We start from the raw sequence: 21,177 nt of genomic DNA on the forward strand, positions 1-21,177 counted from the left end.
TGAAACACGACGCAACCAACGGAATCTGACTCCATATGGCCCAGTATCTAGCGCACCAGAAAACTGAAAAAGACCATATGGAACATTCCCACAAACAACCGCCAACGCCAGCCATCAGCGCATACGAGTATGACTGTGAGTTGCCATATCAAGCCTCACAGCGTCCTTAATCTCCTCAATTGCATAAGGCCACCAGCCTTCATCTCTACTATAGTTAGCCATAATATCAGCAGCTTTGTTACCTTCCCGATAAATGTGAGAGATCTGAAGCTTAAACGCAGGAAGGAGACAAAGAACCTTACGCCATAACGCGATGAAACGCCAAGGCACCGCAGTAGAACGCTCCCCAAGAAGATGCACAATGTACATAGAATCAGACTCAACCCATAAATTAAGCCATCCCCGATCATGAGCAATGAAAATGGCTTTAATTACCGCAAGAAGCTCCGCTTCAAAAGCAAAACCAACGCCACCCTTATAATGATAACAGCCACGTACCCAGTTAAAGTTATCTCGAAAGACCCCACCAGCCGCAATATTTCCCGGAGCACCCATCGCAGAGCCGTCTGTGTTAAATTTGATCCAAGGGGACGCTGGAGGCCACCAGTGCACATCGATGAAATCCGGAGAAGGAGCAGCACGTGTAGCAACACCAATCGATCTGAGAATGGTATAATCATTCCAAGAATTATTCATATGACCAAGACTAAAGTTATTCTCCATCTCCTTAAAAGCGACTTTGACAACATATATGATCTGCCTTTGATCAAACCGCTTGTTATCAAAGATGCAAGAGTTCCTCTGAGTCCAAATCGCCCAAAGAATAGTGATAATGCCAGCACGCCAGAAACTGTCTAGCTGAGAACTCAACTTGTACCCCCAGGCCCTAACCAAAAAACTGTGCAAATCAGCAGCATCAACAGCCTCGGAAAGATGAAACCAACTCAAGAACTCGATCCAAATAGGTCTAACGCAGCCACAAGACCATAAAATATGATCCATAGTTTCACCCGAGGAAAAACAAAAAACACAGTGATTGGGCATGATCATACCATATCTAATCAGGCGATCATAAGTAGGAAGACGATCATGGAGAATCCGCCAGCAGACTAAAGAACGTCTAACTGGAATATAATTCTTCCAGATCCAAGAACCCCAGCTAACACGAGGAAAACGGTGGCATTGATTAGAAAACGAAAGGGCCGCAGTGACCGTACCATGAATGGAAGGCTTCCAGTAACGAGTGTCAGAGTCCTCTCCAATAGGAAGCACCAAAATATCACCAACAATCTCAGGGAAAGCATTAATAAAATCCTGGGTGAAATGCCACACCCCATCATAGAAGTAGTCAGCAACCGAATGTCTAAGCAAATCTTGTACATAATGAGGAACCCTACATTTCTCATAGATTCTGTAACCCAGCCAGTCATCGCACCAGAAGTTCGTGGCCGTGCCATCACCAATATAGCTGTAGGAATTGTCAACCAGATCGCTCACCTCTTCCTTAAGGCCAAGCCAAACAGACGACGAGATCGAATCACATCTCACCTGTCGGAAATTGTTCAAGTATCTCTCCTGCAGAATCGAAAACCCGAAACCCTTGCCACAAATAAACTTCCACGCCATTTTCATCAAGAAACACTTGTTCATTAACGAAAAGGACCGGATACCTAGCCCCCCTCCTCCTTGATGGCACAAACACGGTTCCAGCTCACCGAACAAGAAGGTGTCTTTCTAACATCACCCGTCCAGATAAAATTGCGGCATTTCTCATCCAAATCTTTCAATAAGGATCGGGGCCATTTATACACCATCATAGAGTGCGTGATAGAACTCTGAATGACCGATTTAACCAGACAAAGACGACCAGCCATAGAAAGAAGACGCCCACGCCATCTGGAAAACTTTGCTAAAATCCGGTCATGAATCGGCCTGAAATAAGAAGCACGGACACGCCCATCAAAAATCGGAACCCCCAGATACGTAAAGGGAGCCACTCCCTTCACAAAGTTCAAATCTCTCAGAACAGAACGCTGAGTAACAGCATGAACTTTAGCAGAAAAGTAAATATGAGACTTTTCACTGCTACAAGTTTGCCCAGAGATCCAACTGTAGTAATCAAGAATCTTCTTAATCGTCCTTGCATTCCGAACCGAGGCTTTACAGAAGACCAGAATATCATCCGCGTAAAGAAGATGGGTGGGAAAAGGCTGCGAACGAGTCATAGACATGGGAGTAAGATGACCAGAGGTAACGCAGTTGCGAAAGAGAGCACTCAGAACATCCTCAGCAATCCCAAAAAGAATAGGAGAGAGAGGGTCCCCCTGCCTCACACCGCGCGAACAACCAAAGTAACCATAAAGCTTCCCATTATAAAGAATGGAGAGCCGGGCAGAGGTAAGAATGATCTTGATCCAAACAATAAATCTCCCATCAAACCCCATAACCTTAAGAACATTCAACAGAAAACCCCAACGAAGAGTATCGAAGGCTTTGCGGATGTCAATTTTGCAGGCCATATTCTGCCCTCTGCCCGTACGTTTCAAACAGTTAAAACCTTCAGATCCCATCAGAATGCAATCATGAATCGAACGACCACTAATAAACCCAAATTGATTCTGAGAAACATAAAGCGCTGCAATCCCGCTGAGCCTTGTTGCCAACACCTTGGAGATAATCTTGAACAAGAAATTGGAAAGAACAATAGGCCTAAGGTCAGAAACAGAAATGACATTCTCTTTCTTCGGAATGAGAATGAGAGTGCTGGAATTGCATCCCGACGGAAGGTAAGATCTTAGAAAAAAAATACGAACCGCCGCCCAAACATCATGCTTAATAATATCCCAACAAACCTGAAAGAACTTCCCAGAAAAACCATCAGGTCCAGGCGAGCTATCAGCATCCATGCTAAAAACAGCAGCTGTAATCTCCTCCTCCGAAGGAGAAGCCGAAAGAACCGCATTATGATCATCTGAAATAACAGGGTCAATAACAGCCTCAATCGCCTCAATACCAACATCAGAGCCACTATCCTCAGTAAAAAGATTAGTGAAATAATCCACAATATGCCCACCGATTATGTCCTGGTTCGATTCTCTAGTCCCATCAATCATAAGCTGTGATATCTCCCTAGGCTTGTGCTTATAGCGGAGTGTAGCATGAAAAAAAGCAGTGTTCCTGTCCCCATCCGTGAGCCACGACACTCGGCTTTTTTGCTGAAGCAAACAATTTTTGCGAGACAAGGCAACATTAATTTTAGCCTGGACTTGAACCTCCTTGTCAAACAACTCATCCGTATAACCATGGAGCGAAATACTCATCTGGATATCCATCAACTCCCTCTGAGTGTCATCCACCAGCGCATCAACGTTACCAAAAACGTTCTTGTTCCAACTCTTTAGCTCCTTCTTAAGCCGTTTAAGCTTAAACTGTCGCAGCCCGAAAACCCGACACTAGTAATAGCGGGGTACGAGTATCGATACGACTATTTTTGAAGAATAAAAGATAAGAAGAACTAGGTGAACGTCATGCGGAAGCTCACGTAAAAGCATGCTAAGGAAAAACTTATAAAATTAGCCCAAGGGTAAAATCGTCAACATTGTCATAACTTTTTAATTATTAGGAATTTCACGAATAAAAACAAAACGGGTATAGTTCATTTTTCATAAGGAAGCATAATTTGCAGAGTATCGCAGCAAAAGGCGAACCGATTATATGTATGAAGACACATAACCGCGAGTGTATTGCTTGATCCCAAAAGAAACTAAGTAATTCAAACATCAAGACTCTATTATCGTAGAGGCAAAATAGTAATTTAATTTACATCATTTGAAACTCTCCCCCATCAGCACCAGTCCAATCTCACTCCCAGCTTAGCCTGCACATTTAGAAATATATGCAGGGCGTGAGTACATAATACTCAGTGGGCAAAAGCCGAAAAACAAGAAAGGTGCTCTTAGAGCTATAAGTTTGAAGCTTGCCACATCTCAGCAATACACAGAAATAAGTTAGCATCAAAAGAATCTGTGCATGCAGTTTTCATAATCATGACATCATAAGTAAACGACTGCAGTCAAAGATCTCAACATGTATGTACCACATCTACAACTCATCATCATCAAAGGTACTGAGAAGTAGGCCTCCCTCTCAAGTACCGTGACCGGCCGATTCGCTCAACGGCTCACAGTCACCTCAGTGTACACTAGCCCTGGCAGGATAGCTATCAACTGCCCAGGACCCGAATTCGTCTCATCTCATCAGTAGAGGGTAACATACAAGCTCAACATCAAAAATTGGCAAGTCAAACAGTTCTCAAACATCATTTATCTCGAAACATTTGATAAGCTCATAACATCATTAAATCATCAAAAATCATTTTAGAAAGTTCGGATAATATATGTATACTCAAAATATTGCCCACCTGAAGTCCTTCGCTTATTCTGGAAAGAAATCAGGCAACTTACTTCTTCGTCTCGCTCGGGCCTTCATATGTCATCATCGCATCGTCATCGTCATCGAAGGTTCATGTGATAAAACAAACCTTAGTCAGAACTCAATTTCTAAATCCAATCTCTTCTTTACTTTAACTTCTCACTCAACGTCTATTTACCCGTTATAACTCAATCCCTAGGTATACTTGGCTTCTAAGGATTCACACGTCCAATTTTCGACTTAACTCTCAACTCGACTCAAACTCATAGCAAACAAGCACATAAACAAGTATAAACACTTAAGCATATTAAAAACACACATAGACAAGTCGAAAACAAGCTTTACTCTGCACTGACTCAACTTTAAAGCCTCACCAGACTCTGTACAGAACTCTCCTGGGGTCGTAACTTATACCAAAAGAAACCTATTTGAGTCTAGTTTCAGTTAAAAAAAAGTAGGATCAAAAACTACAAGTATTTTAGGACATATGACTGTTGTACTACAGTCTACCCTTTTCGGCAGTTTTTAGCAATCGAAAAGTTTGATTTTGTTAAAATAGTAAACGTTGCCAAAACGGTCTGAACTTTTGTGGTAACTTAGCTAAGACACTCAGGTCTCAACCATAAAAATTTGGGTTCCAGAATGCTAAGGAAAGCTACTGCAAACGATGACTCTATTGGCTACTCACCGAACAATTCGGCAGAACGTAGCAGTTTTAGTTTTACATTTTATAAAAATAGCAAACGAAGTCCAAATGACTTGAAATTTTACCGGTATACGCAAGACTCTCAAATATACTTACCATAAAATTTTCAGGGTGTTTGGGTATCAAGAACCCCTCGAAAACAGTGAGTCAGCGCGTCGTGAAAAACGACTCCGAAACATACACACAAGCAAACATGCTCAACTCAACATTTAAACCATGCAAACTCATCAAAACTCATTTTAAGCACTTAAAGCACTTAAAAACATTCGAATACATCAAAATACTCGTAATATACAATCTCGACTCTTTTCTTTCATCATCAACTCAAATCTCATAGAAAACATTTCAACGAACGTATCTAACAAATTCCTTTTCAATATCATGCTCGAAATTTCTCAAATACTCAAATATGATCATTTACATCATATAACTCATTATTCACATATTTACTCTCTTTTTATCGTATAAACTAGATTTTATAGAAAATCCATGTATCAACATAAAACTCTCAACAAAACAAGGATAAAGTTCACATAATGATCATAGAGCAATTAAACCTCATTTTATAAAGCATCAAACTCACATCATATAAAAACTCAAAAATTCATACAAACTAAAATAAGCCAAAATTTTATTTAGCCTACAATAGACTTAATCAAATGTACAAAAACACTACTATCATGCTTAAAAACATACATCTCAAGCAAAACCACTTAAATAACACATAGACTAGAAAGTCCTAATTTTTACTAAACTAACTCTTTGAAATTTTTACAAACACATACAAATCTTTAATCAACTTATAGATCTTTAATTTTTAACCAATTAATCTCACATCAAAACCATCAATTCACCAATAAGGGCATATATACACATATCCCTAATTTTAGTAAACTAACCCACATCAAAAACTCCAATTGTCATCATATACTCAAATTACTCCATCAAAGTTTCACATCTCATGACACATATTTCACAACATATATCAAACATCAATACACATCACATAACTCTCATTTTTCACCCCAAATCAAGAAAAGGAAAAGAAAAATTTTTGAAGGGGTGGAGACCATTTTTTTCGAAAATTTAGGAGAATAGGGAGGGGTGATTTTCTTGCTTCATCTTTCAAGAATACACTCACACAACATCCTTCAAGCAAGAATTTAAAAAAAAACATTGCCACTTACCCAAGTTCTCACCAAAATTCTCACTTTCTCACTCTACTTTGGAGCTTCTTCTTCAAGGATTTTCTTGATTATAAGTGGATAGAATAGGTTTATGGAGGATATTAGAGTGATTTGAAGTGTTTGGTAATATTTTAGGAAGCTTCGAAGGTTTCCATCAATGGAGGAAAATGGTGGAATTGATAAATGGAGAAGATGAGTGTGTGTTGGGAGAAAATGTGTGTGAGGGAGAGAGATGGTGTTGGCCGAAAATTTTAGTGAGGGAGAGAGAAATTAGCTTTGCAAGATTGAATTTGATCTTGTGATCTTTAAAGGAGATTTCCAAATCTTGGAGAATATTTGCAATTAATGGATGATCTCTCTCTCTCTAATCTCTACACTCTCCATAATATACTCTCAATCTCTACTCTCTCCATCTCTATACTTAGTCATTTAAGGCATATAACATATGGTAGTGAAATTAAAATAAAGTGTGAGAAGGGTGATTAAATAAAAATCACAATAACTATGGAAATGTCACTCATTAATAAAATACCATAGTATAATTATTCATGTGACATTATAGCACTATTATTAGTGCACTCACTCAATTATAATATTCCTCTTCGTAGGAGAAAAAATAATTTAAAAATATTATGCTCGGAAAAATTTTCATAAACCGGCATCATTCGAGTTCTTGATAAAAATAAACCATACTTGCTTTGGAAACTTAATCAAAATTCCAAATGCTAAGGTCTCGAATAAAAATCATAATAACTCGGTCACAGTGACACTCATCACGAAAATCACATAATCGATCAGTCACGTAAATTCACATAATGTCACATTAAAGCAGTCGGCAAACAAACAAACTAGACATCTCTCGGTCCGACTCTTTTCATCAAGGTTCTCACTCTTTCTTCCTCGACTCTATGTCAGACTCATTATTCCTATTTTCTTTAATAGGTCAGTCAATCTCTGATAACTCGGGATCTGGTAAATCTATTCCCGGTAATCGGAAATAAAATTAAAATCTCAACCCAATTCAATCAGCATCTCTATCTCAGCTCATTTCTTGAATCTCGACATCTCAGTTCTCTCAATAGTGTTAAGACACTATCTCACAACATAAGGAAAAAGTACGGGGTGTTACATCCTACCCCCCTTAAAAAAAAATTCGTCCCGAAATTTGAGTTATTCACCTTCGGGAAAAAAAAACTCTGGATACTTCTCTTTCATCTTCTCTTCAAGTTCCCATGTTGATTCTTCTTGACCGTGATGTCTCCATTGGATTTTCACCAAAGGAATCGACTTGTTCCTCAATTGTTGGATCTTCCGGTCCAGAATAGCATCAGGTCTCTCTTCATAGCTCAAATCTGGTTTCAGGGATACTTCTTCTTGATGAATGACGTGTTTTGGATCAAACACGTACTTTCTCAATTGAGAAACATGGAAAACGTCATGGACGTTCGCGAAGCTCGGAGGCAACGCTAGTTTATAGGCTACAGGGCCTACCTTCTCTAATATATCATAAGGTCCTATATACCTCGGTTTAAGTTTTCCTTTCACTCCAAAACGGTGAACTCCTCTAGATGGGGAAACTTTTAGAAAAACCTTGTCTCCCTCTTCAAAATGAATCTCTGTCCTTCTAGTGTCTGCATAAGATTTCTGACGATCTTGTGCCTCTTTTATTCTCTGTCGAATCTGTCTCACAATAGTGATCATCTCTTCTATCGCGTCAGGTCCAAGTACCTTTCTCTCTCCAACTTCATCCCAATAAAGCGGAGATCTACACTTCCTTCCATACAAGGCTTCGTATGGGGCCATGTTGATAGTTGACTGAAAACTATTATTGTAAGCAAATTCAATCAGGGGTAAAACTTGCTCCCATTGATTTCCTCTATCAAGTACTACAGTTCGGATCATGTCCTCCAGAACCTAAATAGTTCTCTCGGACTGTCCATCTGTTTGCGGATGAAACGCTGTACTAAAATTCAATTTAGTACCCAACTCTTTCTGCATGCTCATCCAAAATCGTGAAGTAAACTTCGAGTCTCGATCTGATGTGATCGTCATCGGTATTCCATGCAATCGCACTATTTCTCGGATATAAATCTGAGCTAACTTGTTAGATCCATAAGTAATCTGAATCGGTATAAATGTGCACTCTTCGTCAATCGATCGATAATTACCCAAATAGCGGTATTTCCTCTTTTTGACTTTGGCAATCCTATCACAAAGTCCATGGCTATATCACTCCATTTCCACTCTGGAATTTCCAACGGCTGTAACTTGCCATAGGGTCGTTGATGTAACGCTTTCACTTGCTGACAAGCTAGACATCTTTCAACGAAAGACGCTATCTCACGCTTCATTCCTTCCCACCAAAACTTCGTTTTCAAGTCCTGGTACATTTTCGTACTTCCTGGGTGTGCGGTATAAGGGGTGTCATGAGCTTCACTCATGATTTCATTCTTCAGCTCCTTTTTATCAGGCACACACAGTCTTCCCTCAAACAAAATGGCATTATCTGCCGCCTCTTGATAATTCTCCACTTTTTCGGTTCGAATCTTCATTCGTAACCTTTCCATCTTCTCATCCTCTCTCTGAGCTGTGACTACTCTCAATCGTAAGTCAGGTGTAATGCTCAGTGCAGAAATTACTATCTCTGTCGTTTGTGGTGGTATTACTACCTCCAAATTCATTCTCTCGAATTCTTTGATCAGGTTCTCTTCTCGAGTAAGGAGAAATCCTAACTCTCCCTGATTCTTTCTGCTCAATGCGTCAGCTACAACGTTAGCTTTTTCGGGATGATAATTTATCCCGCAATCATAGTCCTTCACCAACTCTAACCATCTTCGTTGTCGCATGTTCAGATCTTTTTGCTCAAAGAAATATTTGAGACTTTTATGATCAGTGTATATCTCACACCGTGATCCATAGAGATGGTGTCTCCAGATCTTCAAAGCATGCACTACGGCTGCTAATTCTAAATCATGCGTCGGATAATTCACCTCGTGCGGTCGCAGTTGTCGTGAAGCATACGCTATAACTTTTCCTTCTTGCATCAGTACACAACCTAGACCATGCTTCGATGCATCAGTGTACACTGCATATTCTTTGTCTGCTTTCGGAACAGCTAAAACTGGGGCAATAGTGAGCCTCTTCTTCAGCTCTTGAAAATTTCGTTCACATTCGTCCGTCCAGACGAATTTGACTTCTTTCTTTAGCAGGTGCGTCAATGGCTTAGCGATTTTCGAAAAGCCCTCTATAAAACGTCGATAATATCCTGCTAATCCCAGAAAACTGCGAATCTCGTGCGGTGTGGTTGGCGATCTCCATTCCTGTACCGCTTGAACTTTCGCTGGGTCTACCTCAATTCCTCTCGCGGAAACGATATGGCCAAGAAAATTAATTTCTTTAAGCCAAAACTCGCATTTGCTAAACTTAGCATACAGCTTTTCCGCTCGTAATCTTTCCAACACGATCCTCAAATGCTCTTCGTGTTCTCGTTTACTCTTCGAGTAAATCAGGATATCGTCTATGAAGACTAACACGAACTTATCTAAGTATTCGTGAAAAACGCGATTCATAAGATCCATGAATACTGCCGGAGCATTCGTCAAACCGAAAGGCATAACTATAAACTCATAGTGTCCGTATCTTGTACGAAATGCCGTCTTCGGAACGTCTTCCGATCGTATCTTCAGTTGATGGTATCCCGTCCTCAAGTCAATCTTTGAAAATGTGCTCGCTCCTTGTAGTTGATCGAACAGATCATCGATTCGAGGTAACGGATACTTATTCTTTAACGTCACTTTGTTCAGCTCTCGATAATCGATACACAACCTCAAGCTTCCATCCTTCTTTTTAACGAAAAGAACTGGTGCTCCCCACGGGGAAACACTAGGTCGAATGAAGCCCATATCTAAAAGTTCTTGAAGTTGCAGCTTCAACTCTTGCAACTCAGCAGGGGCCATTCTGTAGGGTGCTTTCGACGTCGTTGCTGCGCCGGGCTCTAAGTCGATCGTAAACTCGAGTTGTCGATCTGGGGGTAATCCTGGTAAAGTCTCAGGAAAAACGTCTTTAAACTCTCGCACGACCGGCACATCATCAACGTTTGCCTTGGACTCGTCTCTCTGGTTCAGATATACAACGTACGCGGTTGTATCCTTCCTTCGCAAGAGCTTTCTTGCTTGCAGTGCCGAGATGATCGGCGTCTTCTTCCATTTTCCCTCAATGCCAATGAAGGAAGTAGGTTCTTGGCCAGGTGGCTGAAAAGATATCCGTCTCTCCTTGCATTGTATCTTCGCATGATTCTCCTCTAACCAATCCATCCCCAAAATTATATCCAGGTGCCACATAGGCATCAATCTCAGGTTTCTAGCCTCGAGCTTAATCGATTCTAACTTAAATTCTAAGTTAGGGCACACGTGCGAAACCGTAGTAGTTCTGCCTATGGGTGTGAGTACTCTTAGAGATTGTGGGGCAGGCTCTACTTTCAATTCTAAGGTATCAACACAAGTATGTGAGATAAAAGAATGCGAAGCTCCAGTATCAAACAAAACTACGATAGGCACTCCTTTCAACTCGCCTATACCTGTCAAATTTCTTTGATTCTTCTCTGGTGCCTTCTGATCCAGTGCAAACACCCTCTGGTGATGCTGTTGATTTGCCTGCGGGGCTGGTGGTTGCCTTATTGACTGTCGCGGTCGATAGGCTTGCTGTTGTCGTTGTGGCGGAAGTAGCGGTAAGATTCCATCCATTGCTTTGAGTTGCGGCCGGAACTGGTTCAGTCGTCCTCCGCTCCCACGATTCGGGCATTGGTTAGAGTAGTGTCCAACTTTTCCGCAGGTGTAACAGGTATTCTGTCCCATTTTACACTCTCCCAAATGGAGTTTATTGCACTTCAGGCAAGGCAGTAATCCTTGCGGTCCTTGAAAACCTGCTGCTGGGGCAGCTGGGCCAACATAAGGTCGTTTATCTCTGTTCTGAAATTGCGGTGGCGCATTCTGACTCTGCCACGGCTTCTTGGGACCTTGACTTCGGTCATCCCATTTTCTCTTGCCCTTTTGGCTTTGTCCAGCAAAAGGATGATTTCCCGATTGAACATTCGGGTTTGACTGTGGAATCGAGCTTTGACTTGGTCTCTCTGGCTGCATTGCCAGTTCCATGTCTAGCGCTCGGTTTAAAGCCTCAGCGTAGGTTAGCGCACTCTGACTCGCTAAAACGACTCGTATCTCTTGCTTTAATCCGGAGCAAAACAGTTTTGACATCTTTTCATCTGTATCCACTCGATATGGAGCATATCGAGCCAAATCGCAAAACTGTCGGTCATACTCAGCTACCGTCTTACTCCCTTGCTTCAAATTTACAAACTCCATCTCTTTCTTCTTTCGATAGCTTCGGGGTATGTATTTCTCACAAAGAGCTTCTTTGAACTGCTCCCAGGTAAGAGCTGCTATCTGCTCCTCGTTCATCGTCTTCTGCTTCGCTTCCCACCAGAAATCTGCGGATCCCTTAAGTTGATATGACATACACGTGAGTCGCTCAACGTCATTACATCGAAGGAATCTAAAAATTCTCTCCATACTTCGAATCCACTCCTCGGTTTCAGCGGGATCTCCTGATCTATTGAATGTTGGTGGATTTTGTCGCAGAAAAAGTTCCTCTACCCTTCTCTCTTGTTGTGGGGGAGGTGGTGGCGTGGGATCTCTCTGCTCCTCTTCCTCCTCTTCTTCTCGATCTATGTTCCTTCTGTTCCCCCTTCTTCTCGGAGGCATACTAAACAGGAAAAGAAACATATAACTATCGGCCTCAAAACTAGCCGTTCGTCATAAAAAAAACAAACAAACGATTTCTCTTTTTCTCACTTCGCTTCTATATCTCGTTTGAAAAAACTCAAAACTCTCAAAATTCTCGTCTACTCAATTTTTCGTCTATCATCGATCATTATTCTCGTCAATCTCTATTTCTCATTTATCACTATGCATCAGCATCATCATTCTCAAAGCTCTGATAAGGAAAGTAAAACTCACTATCATCAACATCTCAGTATATATATATATAGGGAAAATTGCCTCTCTCTCGAGGTCTTTTACAAAAGTAGGATCCTATATACAACGGTCCTAATACTAAAATGATGCTCTAACTATACAAGCATCATAGGTACTAAGCACCTATAGATATATGCTATCTACCTATACACACTATACTATGCCTCTCTACCTATATATATATCAACTATGCATCTATACATATATGCGCGTCTACTAAAGACACGTGGTCACCAGTCGTCACCTCCCGCAACCCTGCTCGTCGCCTCGTAATCATCCATCTCTTCACTCGGCTCCGTCTCCTCGTTCTGCTCTGCCTCCTGACTCCCGTACTCGTCAATCAGTCGATAGACGCTGTCATCACTCGGCTCGTCCTCAACGTCAGTGTCCATCATCGGTCCAAAAACCGGCACCTCGGGAACAGGTACCCATGTCTCGGCTCCATCGGCTGTAGTGTGACGCTACAACGGCTGAGTCCGTCCGTATCCGACCGTCATCTCTGGAGTCTCCTCATCCGGGTCCTCCTCATCACTGTCAAGGAGTATGGGCCGAGAACTTCCCTCCTGGGCGTCTCGGGACGGTGGGTATAAAATCGAATGCATATATGTCTGAAAGGCCAAAGTGCCAGGCTCAGGCAACGGGGCAACCCTCGGATATGGATCGAAGGGGACATACTGCATCTCAGGCTCGGTGGAAACAATCGGCTGTGCCGACTCAACAGGTGGAAGTGGCGAAGGTGCCGTCGCCGGTGTCCAATCCCAAGGCGGTAACTCGGCACTGGGAAAAGGAATGAGTGATAGAAACGCAAACGGGTCATGCTCTACCACTGGAGAATACGTCTCAAAGATAGTCGGCTCGGAAACAACAGGCTCAGATAGAACTGGCATCGGATCAACCGGGGGTGGAGGTGCAATCGGAAACGGCTCATCGGGGAGTGGGGGCACAACAACTAGCTCCCCTCCCTGGGCTGGTCCCTCTAACTGTCCATACGGCGGTGGAGGTGGCTCGTCAAAAGTAAAATAGCGGTGGCTCAACGTCGCGATGAAACCACGGAAATCGGCGCTCACTAACCGCCCAAACTCAGTCCTCCTGATATACTGCGGCACCAGCGAAGCCGCCCAGTCTTGCCATCCGAGTGGCAACTGTGGAATCAGGTGAGTAATAGCCTCAGCCTCATCTATCCCATGGGCACTAGCCTCCAACCAGCGTCGGTGGTAAAGCGCTAGAAACTCCCCAAGAGTATCGCCCTCTCGCAGTCCAGTAGTCCTGAACCATCGGCGCATCGCCTCGCTGTATCGTCTCTGTATCGATGCCTCCTCTTGACTCTGCATCCTGTAAAAATTCACGTTCATTAGAAAATGGATACGAAACTTACTTGGTACATCTCAATCAACAACATACTCGTCCTCGTTTGATATGGTGGGGCATCAGCTATACTAGCCTCAACATTTCTCCTTATATTCCACATCAACTGCCTCATATCAGATTCCATCCTCTCAAACAATTCCGTCATCAAAACAATTCATAACTCATTAGTGAAACAAACTCAACTTTCAATTAAGAAAGCGACAAGAAACAACATCAACTTCTTACCTCGTTTCAGCCGGAGGAGATGGGGTGCTGGGGTTTCGTTTCAAACTAACTTTCTCAAATTAGTCTAAGAATCCAAATTAGACTAGTACTCAATTTTTAAAAGAGTAGAAGCAACCAAGGGTTCAACTTAGTCAAGCAATAGACTCAGAGCAGATGACCTGCTCTGATACCACCCTGTCGCAGCCCGAAAACCCGACACTAGTAATAGTGGGGTACGAGTATCGATACGACTATTTTTGAAGAATAAAAGATAAGAAGAACTAGGTGAACGTCATGCGGAAGCTCACGTAAAAGCATGCTAAGGAAAAACTTATAAAATTAGCCCAAGGGTAAAATCGTCAACATTGTCATAACTTTTTAATTATTAGGAATTTCACGAATAAAAACAAAACGGGTATAGTTCATTTTTCATAAGGAAGCATAATTTGCAGAGTATCGCAGCAAAAGGCGAACCGATTATATGTATGAAGACACATAACCGCGAGTGTATTGCTTGATCCCAAAAGAAACTAAGTAATTCAAACATCAAGACTCTATTATCGTAGAGGCAAAATAGTAATTTAATTTACATCATTTGAAACTCTCCCCCATCAGCACCAGTCCAATCTCACTCCCAGCTTAGCCTGCACATTTAGAAATATATGCAGGGCGTGAGTACATAATACTCAGTGGGCAAAAGCCGAAAAACAAGAAAGGTGCTCTTAGAGCTATAAGTTTGAAGCTTGCCACATCTCAGCAATACACAGAAGTTTTCATAATCATGACATCATAAGTAAACGACTGCAGTCAAAGATCTCAACATGTATGTACCACATCTACAACTCATCATCATCAAAGGTACTGAGAAGTAGGCCTCCCTCTCAAGTACCGTGACCGGCCGATTCGCTCAACGGCTCACAGTCACCTCAGTGTACACTAGCCCTGGCAGGATAGCTATCAACTGCCCAGGACCCGAATTCGTCTCATCTCATCAGTAGAGGGTAACATACAAGCTCAACATCAAAAATTGGCAAGTCAAACAGTTCTCAAACATCATTTATCTCGAAACATTTGATAAGCTCATAACATCATTAAATCATCAAAAATCATTTTAGAAAGTTCGGATAATATATGTATACTCAAAATATTGCCCACCTGAAGTCCTTCGCTTATTCTGGAAAGAAATCAGGCAACTTACTTCTTCGTCTCGCTCGGGCCTTCATATGTCATCATCACATCGTCATCGTCATCGAAGGTTCATGTGATAAAACAAACCTTAGTCAGAACTCAATTTCTAAATCCAATCTCTTCTTTACTTTAACTTCTCACTCAACGTCTATTTACCCGTTATAACTCAATCCCTAGGTATACTTGGCTTCTAAGGATTCACACGTCCAATTTTCGACTTAACTCTCAACTCGACTCAAACTCATAGCAAACAAGCACATAAACAAGTATAAACACTTAAGCATATTAAAAACACACATAGACAAGTCGAAAACAAGCTTTACTCTGCACTGACTCAACTTTAAAGCCTCACCAGACTCTGTACAGAACTCTCCTGGGGTCGTAACTTATACCAAAAGAAACCTCTTTGAGTCTAGTTTCATTTAAAAAAAAGTAGGATCAAAAACGCCAAGTATTTTAGGAGATATGACTGTTTTACTACAGTCTACCCTATTCGGCAGTTTTTAGCAATCGAAAAGTTTGATTTTGTTAAAATAGTAAACGTTGCCAAAACGGTCTGAAATTTTGTGGTAACTTAGCTAAGCCACTCAGGTCTCAACCATAAAAATTTGGGTTCCCGAATGCTAAGGAAAGCTACTGGAAACGATGACTCTATTGGCTACTCACCGAACAATTCGGCAGAACGTAGCAGTTTTAGTTTTACATTTTATAAAAATAGAAAACGAAGTCCAAATGACTTGAAATTTTACCGGTATACTCAAGACTCTCAAATATACTTACCATAAAATTTTCAGGGTGTTTGGGTATCAAGAACCCCTCGAAAACAGTGAGTCAGCGCGTCGTGAAAAACGACTCCGAAACATACACACAAGCAAACATGCTCAACTCAACATTTAAACCATGCAAACTCATCAAAACTCATTTTAAGCACTTAAAGCACTTAAAAACATTCGAATACATCAAAATACTCGTAATATACAATCTCGACTCTTTTCTTTCATCATCAACTCAAATCTCATAGAAAACATTTCAACGAACGTATCTAACAAATTCCTTTTCAATATCATGCTCGAAATTTCTCAAATACTCAAATATGATCATTTACATCATATAACTCATTATTCACATATTTACTCTCTTTTTATCATATAAACTAGATTTTATAGAAAATCCATGTATCAACATAAAACTCTCAACAAAACAAGGATAAAGTTCACATAATGATCATAGAGCAATTAAACCTCATTTTATAAAGCATCAAACTCACATCATATAAAAACTCAAAAATTCATACAAACTAAAATAAGCCAAAATTTTATTTAGCCTACAATAGACTTAATCAAATGTACAAAAACACTACTATCATGCTTAAAAACATACATCTCAAGCAAAACCACTTAAATAACACATAGACTAGAAAGTCCTAGTTTTTACTAAACTAACTCTTTGAAATTTTTACAAACACATACAAATCTTTAATCAACTTATAGATCTTTCATTTTTAACCAATTAATCTCACATCAAAACCATCAATTCACCAATAAGGGCATATATACACATATCCCTAATTTTAGTAAACTAACCCACATCAAAAACTCCAATTGTCATCATATACTCAAATTACTCCATCAAAGTTTCACATCTCATGACACATATTTCACAACATATATCAAACATCAATACACATCACATAACTCTCATTTTTCACCCCAAATCAAGAAAAGGAAAAGAAAATTTTTTGAAGGGGTGGAGACCCTTTTTTTCGAAAATTTAGGAGAATAGGGAGGGGTGATTTTCTTGCTTCATCTTTCAAGAATACACTCACACAACATCCTTCAAGCAAGAATTTAAAAAAAAACATTGCCACTTACCCAAGTTCTCACCAAAATTCTCACTTTCTCACTCTACTTTGGAGCTTCTTCTTCAAGGATTTTCTTGATTATAAGTGGATAGAATAGGTTTATGGAGGATATTAGAGTGATTTGAAGTGTTTGGTAATATTTTAGGAAGCTTCGAAGGTTTCCATCAATGGAGGAAAATGGTGGAATTGATAAATGGAGAAGATGAGTGTGTGTTGGGAGAAAATGTGTGTGAGGGAGAGAGATGGTGTTGGCCGAAAATTTTAGTGAGGGAGAGAGAAATTAGCTTTGCAAGATTGAATTTGATCTTGTGATCTTTAAAGGAGATTTCCAAATCTTGGAGAATATTTGCAATTAATGGATGATCTCTCTCTCTCTAATCTCTACACTCTCCATAATATACTCTCAATCTCTACTCTCTCCATCTCTATACTTAGTCATTTAAGGCATATAACATATGGTAGTGAAATTAAAATAAAGTGTGAGAAGGGTGATTAAATAAAAATCACAATAACTATGGAAATGTCACTCATTAATAAAATACCATAGTATAATTATTCATGTGACATTATAGCACTATTATTAGTGCACTCACTCAATTATAATATTCCTCTTCGTAGGAGAAAAAATAATTTAAAAATATTATGCTCGGAAAAATTTTCATAAACCGGCATCATTCGAGTTCTTGATAAAAATAAACCATACTTGCTTTGGAAACTTAATCAAAATTCCAAATGCTAAGGTCTCGAATAAAAATCATAATAACTCGGTCACAGTGACACTCATCACGAAAATCACATAATCGATCAGTCACGTAAATTCACATAATGTCACATTAAAGCAGTCGGCAAACAAACAAACTAGACATCTCTCGGTCCGACTCTTTTCATCAAGGTTCTCACTCTTTCTTCCTCGACTCTATGTCAGACTCATTATTCCTATTTTCTTTAATAGGTCAGTCAATCTCTGATAACTCGGGATCTGGTAAATCTATTCCCGGTAATCGGAAATAAAATTAAAATCTCAACCCAATTCAATCAGCATCTCTATCTCAGCTCATTTCTCGAATCTCGACATCTCAGTTCTCTCAATAGTGTTAAGACACTATCTCACAACATAAGGAAAAAGTACGGGGTGTTACATAAACATAACCTTATAAATCGGACACAGGACCCCAGTATCTTGTCTCCAAGAATCCTCCACCAAAGCATGGAAAGTCGGATGCATCGCCCACATGTTTAAAAATCTGAAAAATCTATGTCTGGTTTGGGGCAGTAAACTGCACTGAAACACAATCGGAGAGTGGTCAGAAGTCAATCTAGCCAGGTTCAGAGTATGAACAGAATTCCACAAAGAGGAAAACAACTCCGAGTATAAAGCACGATCAAGAAAAGACTCCACATGTCGAGGCATAAAACGTCGACCAGACCAAGTAAACCGAAGCCCAGAAATAGCCGACTCAATAAAACCAGTGCAATCAATAAAGTCACAGAACTCTCTGCAAGAAGCCTGACTAGGCATACAACTACTGAGCCTCTCGTGGGCACCTTTAACAGCATTAAAATCCCCTAAAATCACCATGCTGTCAGCAGTAAAATTAATGAGATCCGCCCACAAAGACCTCCTCTCAACATGAGTAGAGGCACCATGAACAATCGCCACCCGAAAATCAAAAGAGTTCCAATGACAATCCGCAATGACCGTCTGCTCCGAAGAAAAAACCAATCTGAACGCCACGTCAGGATGATGTAAAACCCAAATGTTCGAGCACCTGTCATGCCGCTCATTCTGAAAAGCAGGGACCAAATTAAGAGAAGACCAATAATTGTGGTTAGAATTTCTGATATTCGCCTTCGGTTCAATAATACCCACAATAATAGGAGAAAAAGTACGACAGTGCTCCCAAAGGAGGCGCTTAGACTCGTCCGTCATACCCCGGACGTTCCAAGCAATAACATTCATGAGGTTAAGAGGAGAAGGCGGGGTTAATCCCCACTTCCACTTCATCCGCCCAACTTTGCGACGCGATGTTGCTCATAGATCTAGCACTGGAAGATCCGCTTCTATCCACCACATAATCTCTAGGATTATTGCCAGCATCAAAGGAAGCTTTGAGCTTATTTTGAATAATCTGTTCAGATCTGGCATTGGGCACCTCCGGAGGCTTCCTTAAGCGTCCTTTAATACTATTTTCCACAATAGGCTTACGAATTTGCTCCGACTTGGGAGGTCTTCCTCTCGGCCTCTTAGGTTGCTCCAAAGAATTTTGCAAAGCCGAAGAGGCAACTCTCTGAACATTTTCAAGAGCCAAACCCGTCGTTCGCCGACTATCCAAAGTCGTCCCCTGATCCTGTTGTTTAGCCACTGCGTTCTGATCATCGACTGCGATCTTATCATCGGACTGAAGCTGAGGCTGCTGATCGGGCGTCCTCTGCTGCTGCTGATCGGCAATCACCTGCTGCTGCTGCTGAGACTGCTGCTGCTGATCAGGAAACTTCATCTGCTGCTGCTGATCTGGAGACTTCACCTGCTGCTGCTGCTGATCGGACGTCACCTGCTGCAGCTGATCAGAAAACTTCACCTGCTGCTGCTGCATCTCCATGCTCGGCTGCTGCATATCCATGGGAGAATTAAAGGTGTTCACATCGCTGCTCCGTTGCCTCTCCTCCCTTGGTTGTTGCCAATCATGTATTCTCTCGCTGGAGGTAGCAAGATGCTCGGCCTGAGCGCCAATGATCTAGTGTAATGTGCCCTTCGGTGTGTGCTATCCCGAAACCGGAGACGGCGACCTCTTCCGTTCAAAGACAGCAGGGTGAACTTCCTCCTCCTGTTGGTCATCGGCCTGCTCCAAAAGATATATCCCTTACTGCTCATCTTCCTCAACAATCCTCACGTTCATCTGCTGCCGCTGAGAGCTATACACTTCTTCCTCACGTTCCTCCTCGTCTGAAGAACAATCCTCAACAAATCCCTCGCTCTCCTTCCCGCAAGGTTTAACAACAGCATGGAGTAACTCCGGTCCCGAAATCCTTGCCTCTTGCATCACATTCTCCTCCTGAGCGAGCGCGGCAAAGCCATTATCAGCAGCTACATCATACGTTCCTCTAGGCTTCCAGTGTGAGATTTTCTTTGCCCTCCTAAAACCATCATCCTTCATCTCCTCAGAAGTTTTCAACTGACGTTCCCCCTCCGGCATGACCTCAACTTCAGCCGGCTTCTCAACATCCTCCTTTTTCTCCTCCGGCTTGTTAAACTTCTTACATTTGTCGACGGAATGACCTGTAATCTTGCAGTGAGAACAGAAAAAATGAAGTTGCTCATAATAAAATTCAACATAATAAGAGCCATCATCTCCTTGCACATGCATAGATTCCTGTAAAGGAAGCGCAAGATCGACTTCCACAAGCAAGCGGGCAAAATGACCAACATCACCATAAGCAGAGGCTCCAACAATTTTAATCGTCGTTCCAACCACATTGCCTATCGCCGTAATGACTTCAGGATGCCAAAATTCCACAGGAAGATAATAAATTCTAATCCAAACATGGCAAAGAGAAGAAACTTCCTTGTAGGGATTGAAGCCTTTAGTCCACTCACGCATACGGAAAATTCCATGCGACAAATTCCAAAGGGTCCGAGCTTTCGCCATCTTTTTGTCCTCCATATTCTGAAATTTGAGCACATAGAAACCCTTACACATAGGTATGAGTTTCCACTCTGAGGAAATTTTCCAAAAACCTTGGAGTTTGTGTTTCAAATCCAAAGTCGAACGCGGCTTGTCTCCTTTTTTGAGAAGCAATCTTCCAATCAAAGCAAACTTGTATTCCTCAACACGGGTTTTGCAAAATTCCGAAGGCAAAGACAACACATACCCGTGGCCAGAATCATAAGCACGAAGAGCAGTAAAACGATGAGCGGGAACCTCCGGCCGCTTAGCAATAGTAGGTGCCGTAATCATGGCATAAGATCGTCGACTCCCATCAGTATTGGTGGCCAACTGTCGATTGCTTGCGCCAACAACAGCCGGACCAGTAGAAACTTCGTTGTCGACAGCAACAGCCGACCCATGCAGACCAGGATAATCTCCTTTGTCTATAGCAACAGCCGAATCAAGCACGCCTTGCTTTCTAGGGTTCGGCCCTTCAGAATTAAAGTTTGATGCCTTTTCTCGCAAGGGGAGAGAAGGGAGACCAATCGTTGAT

General features: G+C 41.4%; 1 protein-coding gene across 1 annotated transcript; it reads right to left on the minus strand.

Annotated features, from left to right (window-relative positions):
• Positions 1-18,941: 18,941 nt before the first annotated feature.
• Positions 18,942-19,598, minus strand: LOC131005225 (uncharacterized). Its single transcript, XM_057932111.1, has one exon. The coding sequence runs from the start codon at positions 19,596-19,598 to the stop codon at positions 18,942-18,944; it is 657 nt and encodes a 218-aa protein (XP_057788094.1).
• Between the last annotated feature and the right edge of the window lie 1,579 nt (positions 19,599-21,177).

Source organism: Salvia miltiorrhiza, chromosome 1 (genome assembly GCF_028751815.1).
Source record: "Salvia miltiorrhiza cultivar Shanhuang (shh) chromosome 1, IMPLAD_Smil_shh, whole genome shotgun sequence".
Lineage (NCBI taxonomy): Eukaryota > Viridiplantae > Streptophyta > Magnoliopsida > Lamiales > Lamiaceae > Salvia > Salvia miltiorrhiza.

Bases quoted from the DNA above. Each gene is read 5' to 3' on its own strand.
- LOC131005225 (XM_057932111.1), bottom strand. From the start codon at position 19,598: ATGGATATGCAGCAGCCGAGCATGGAGATGCAGCAGCAGCAGGTGAAG.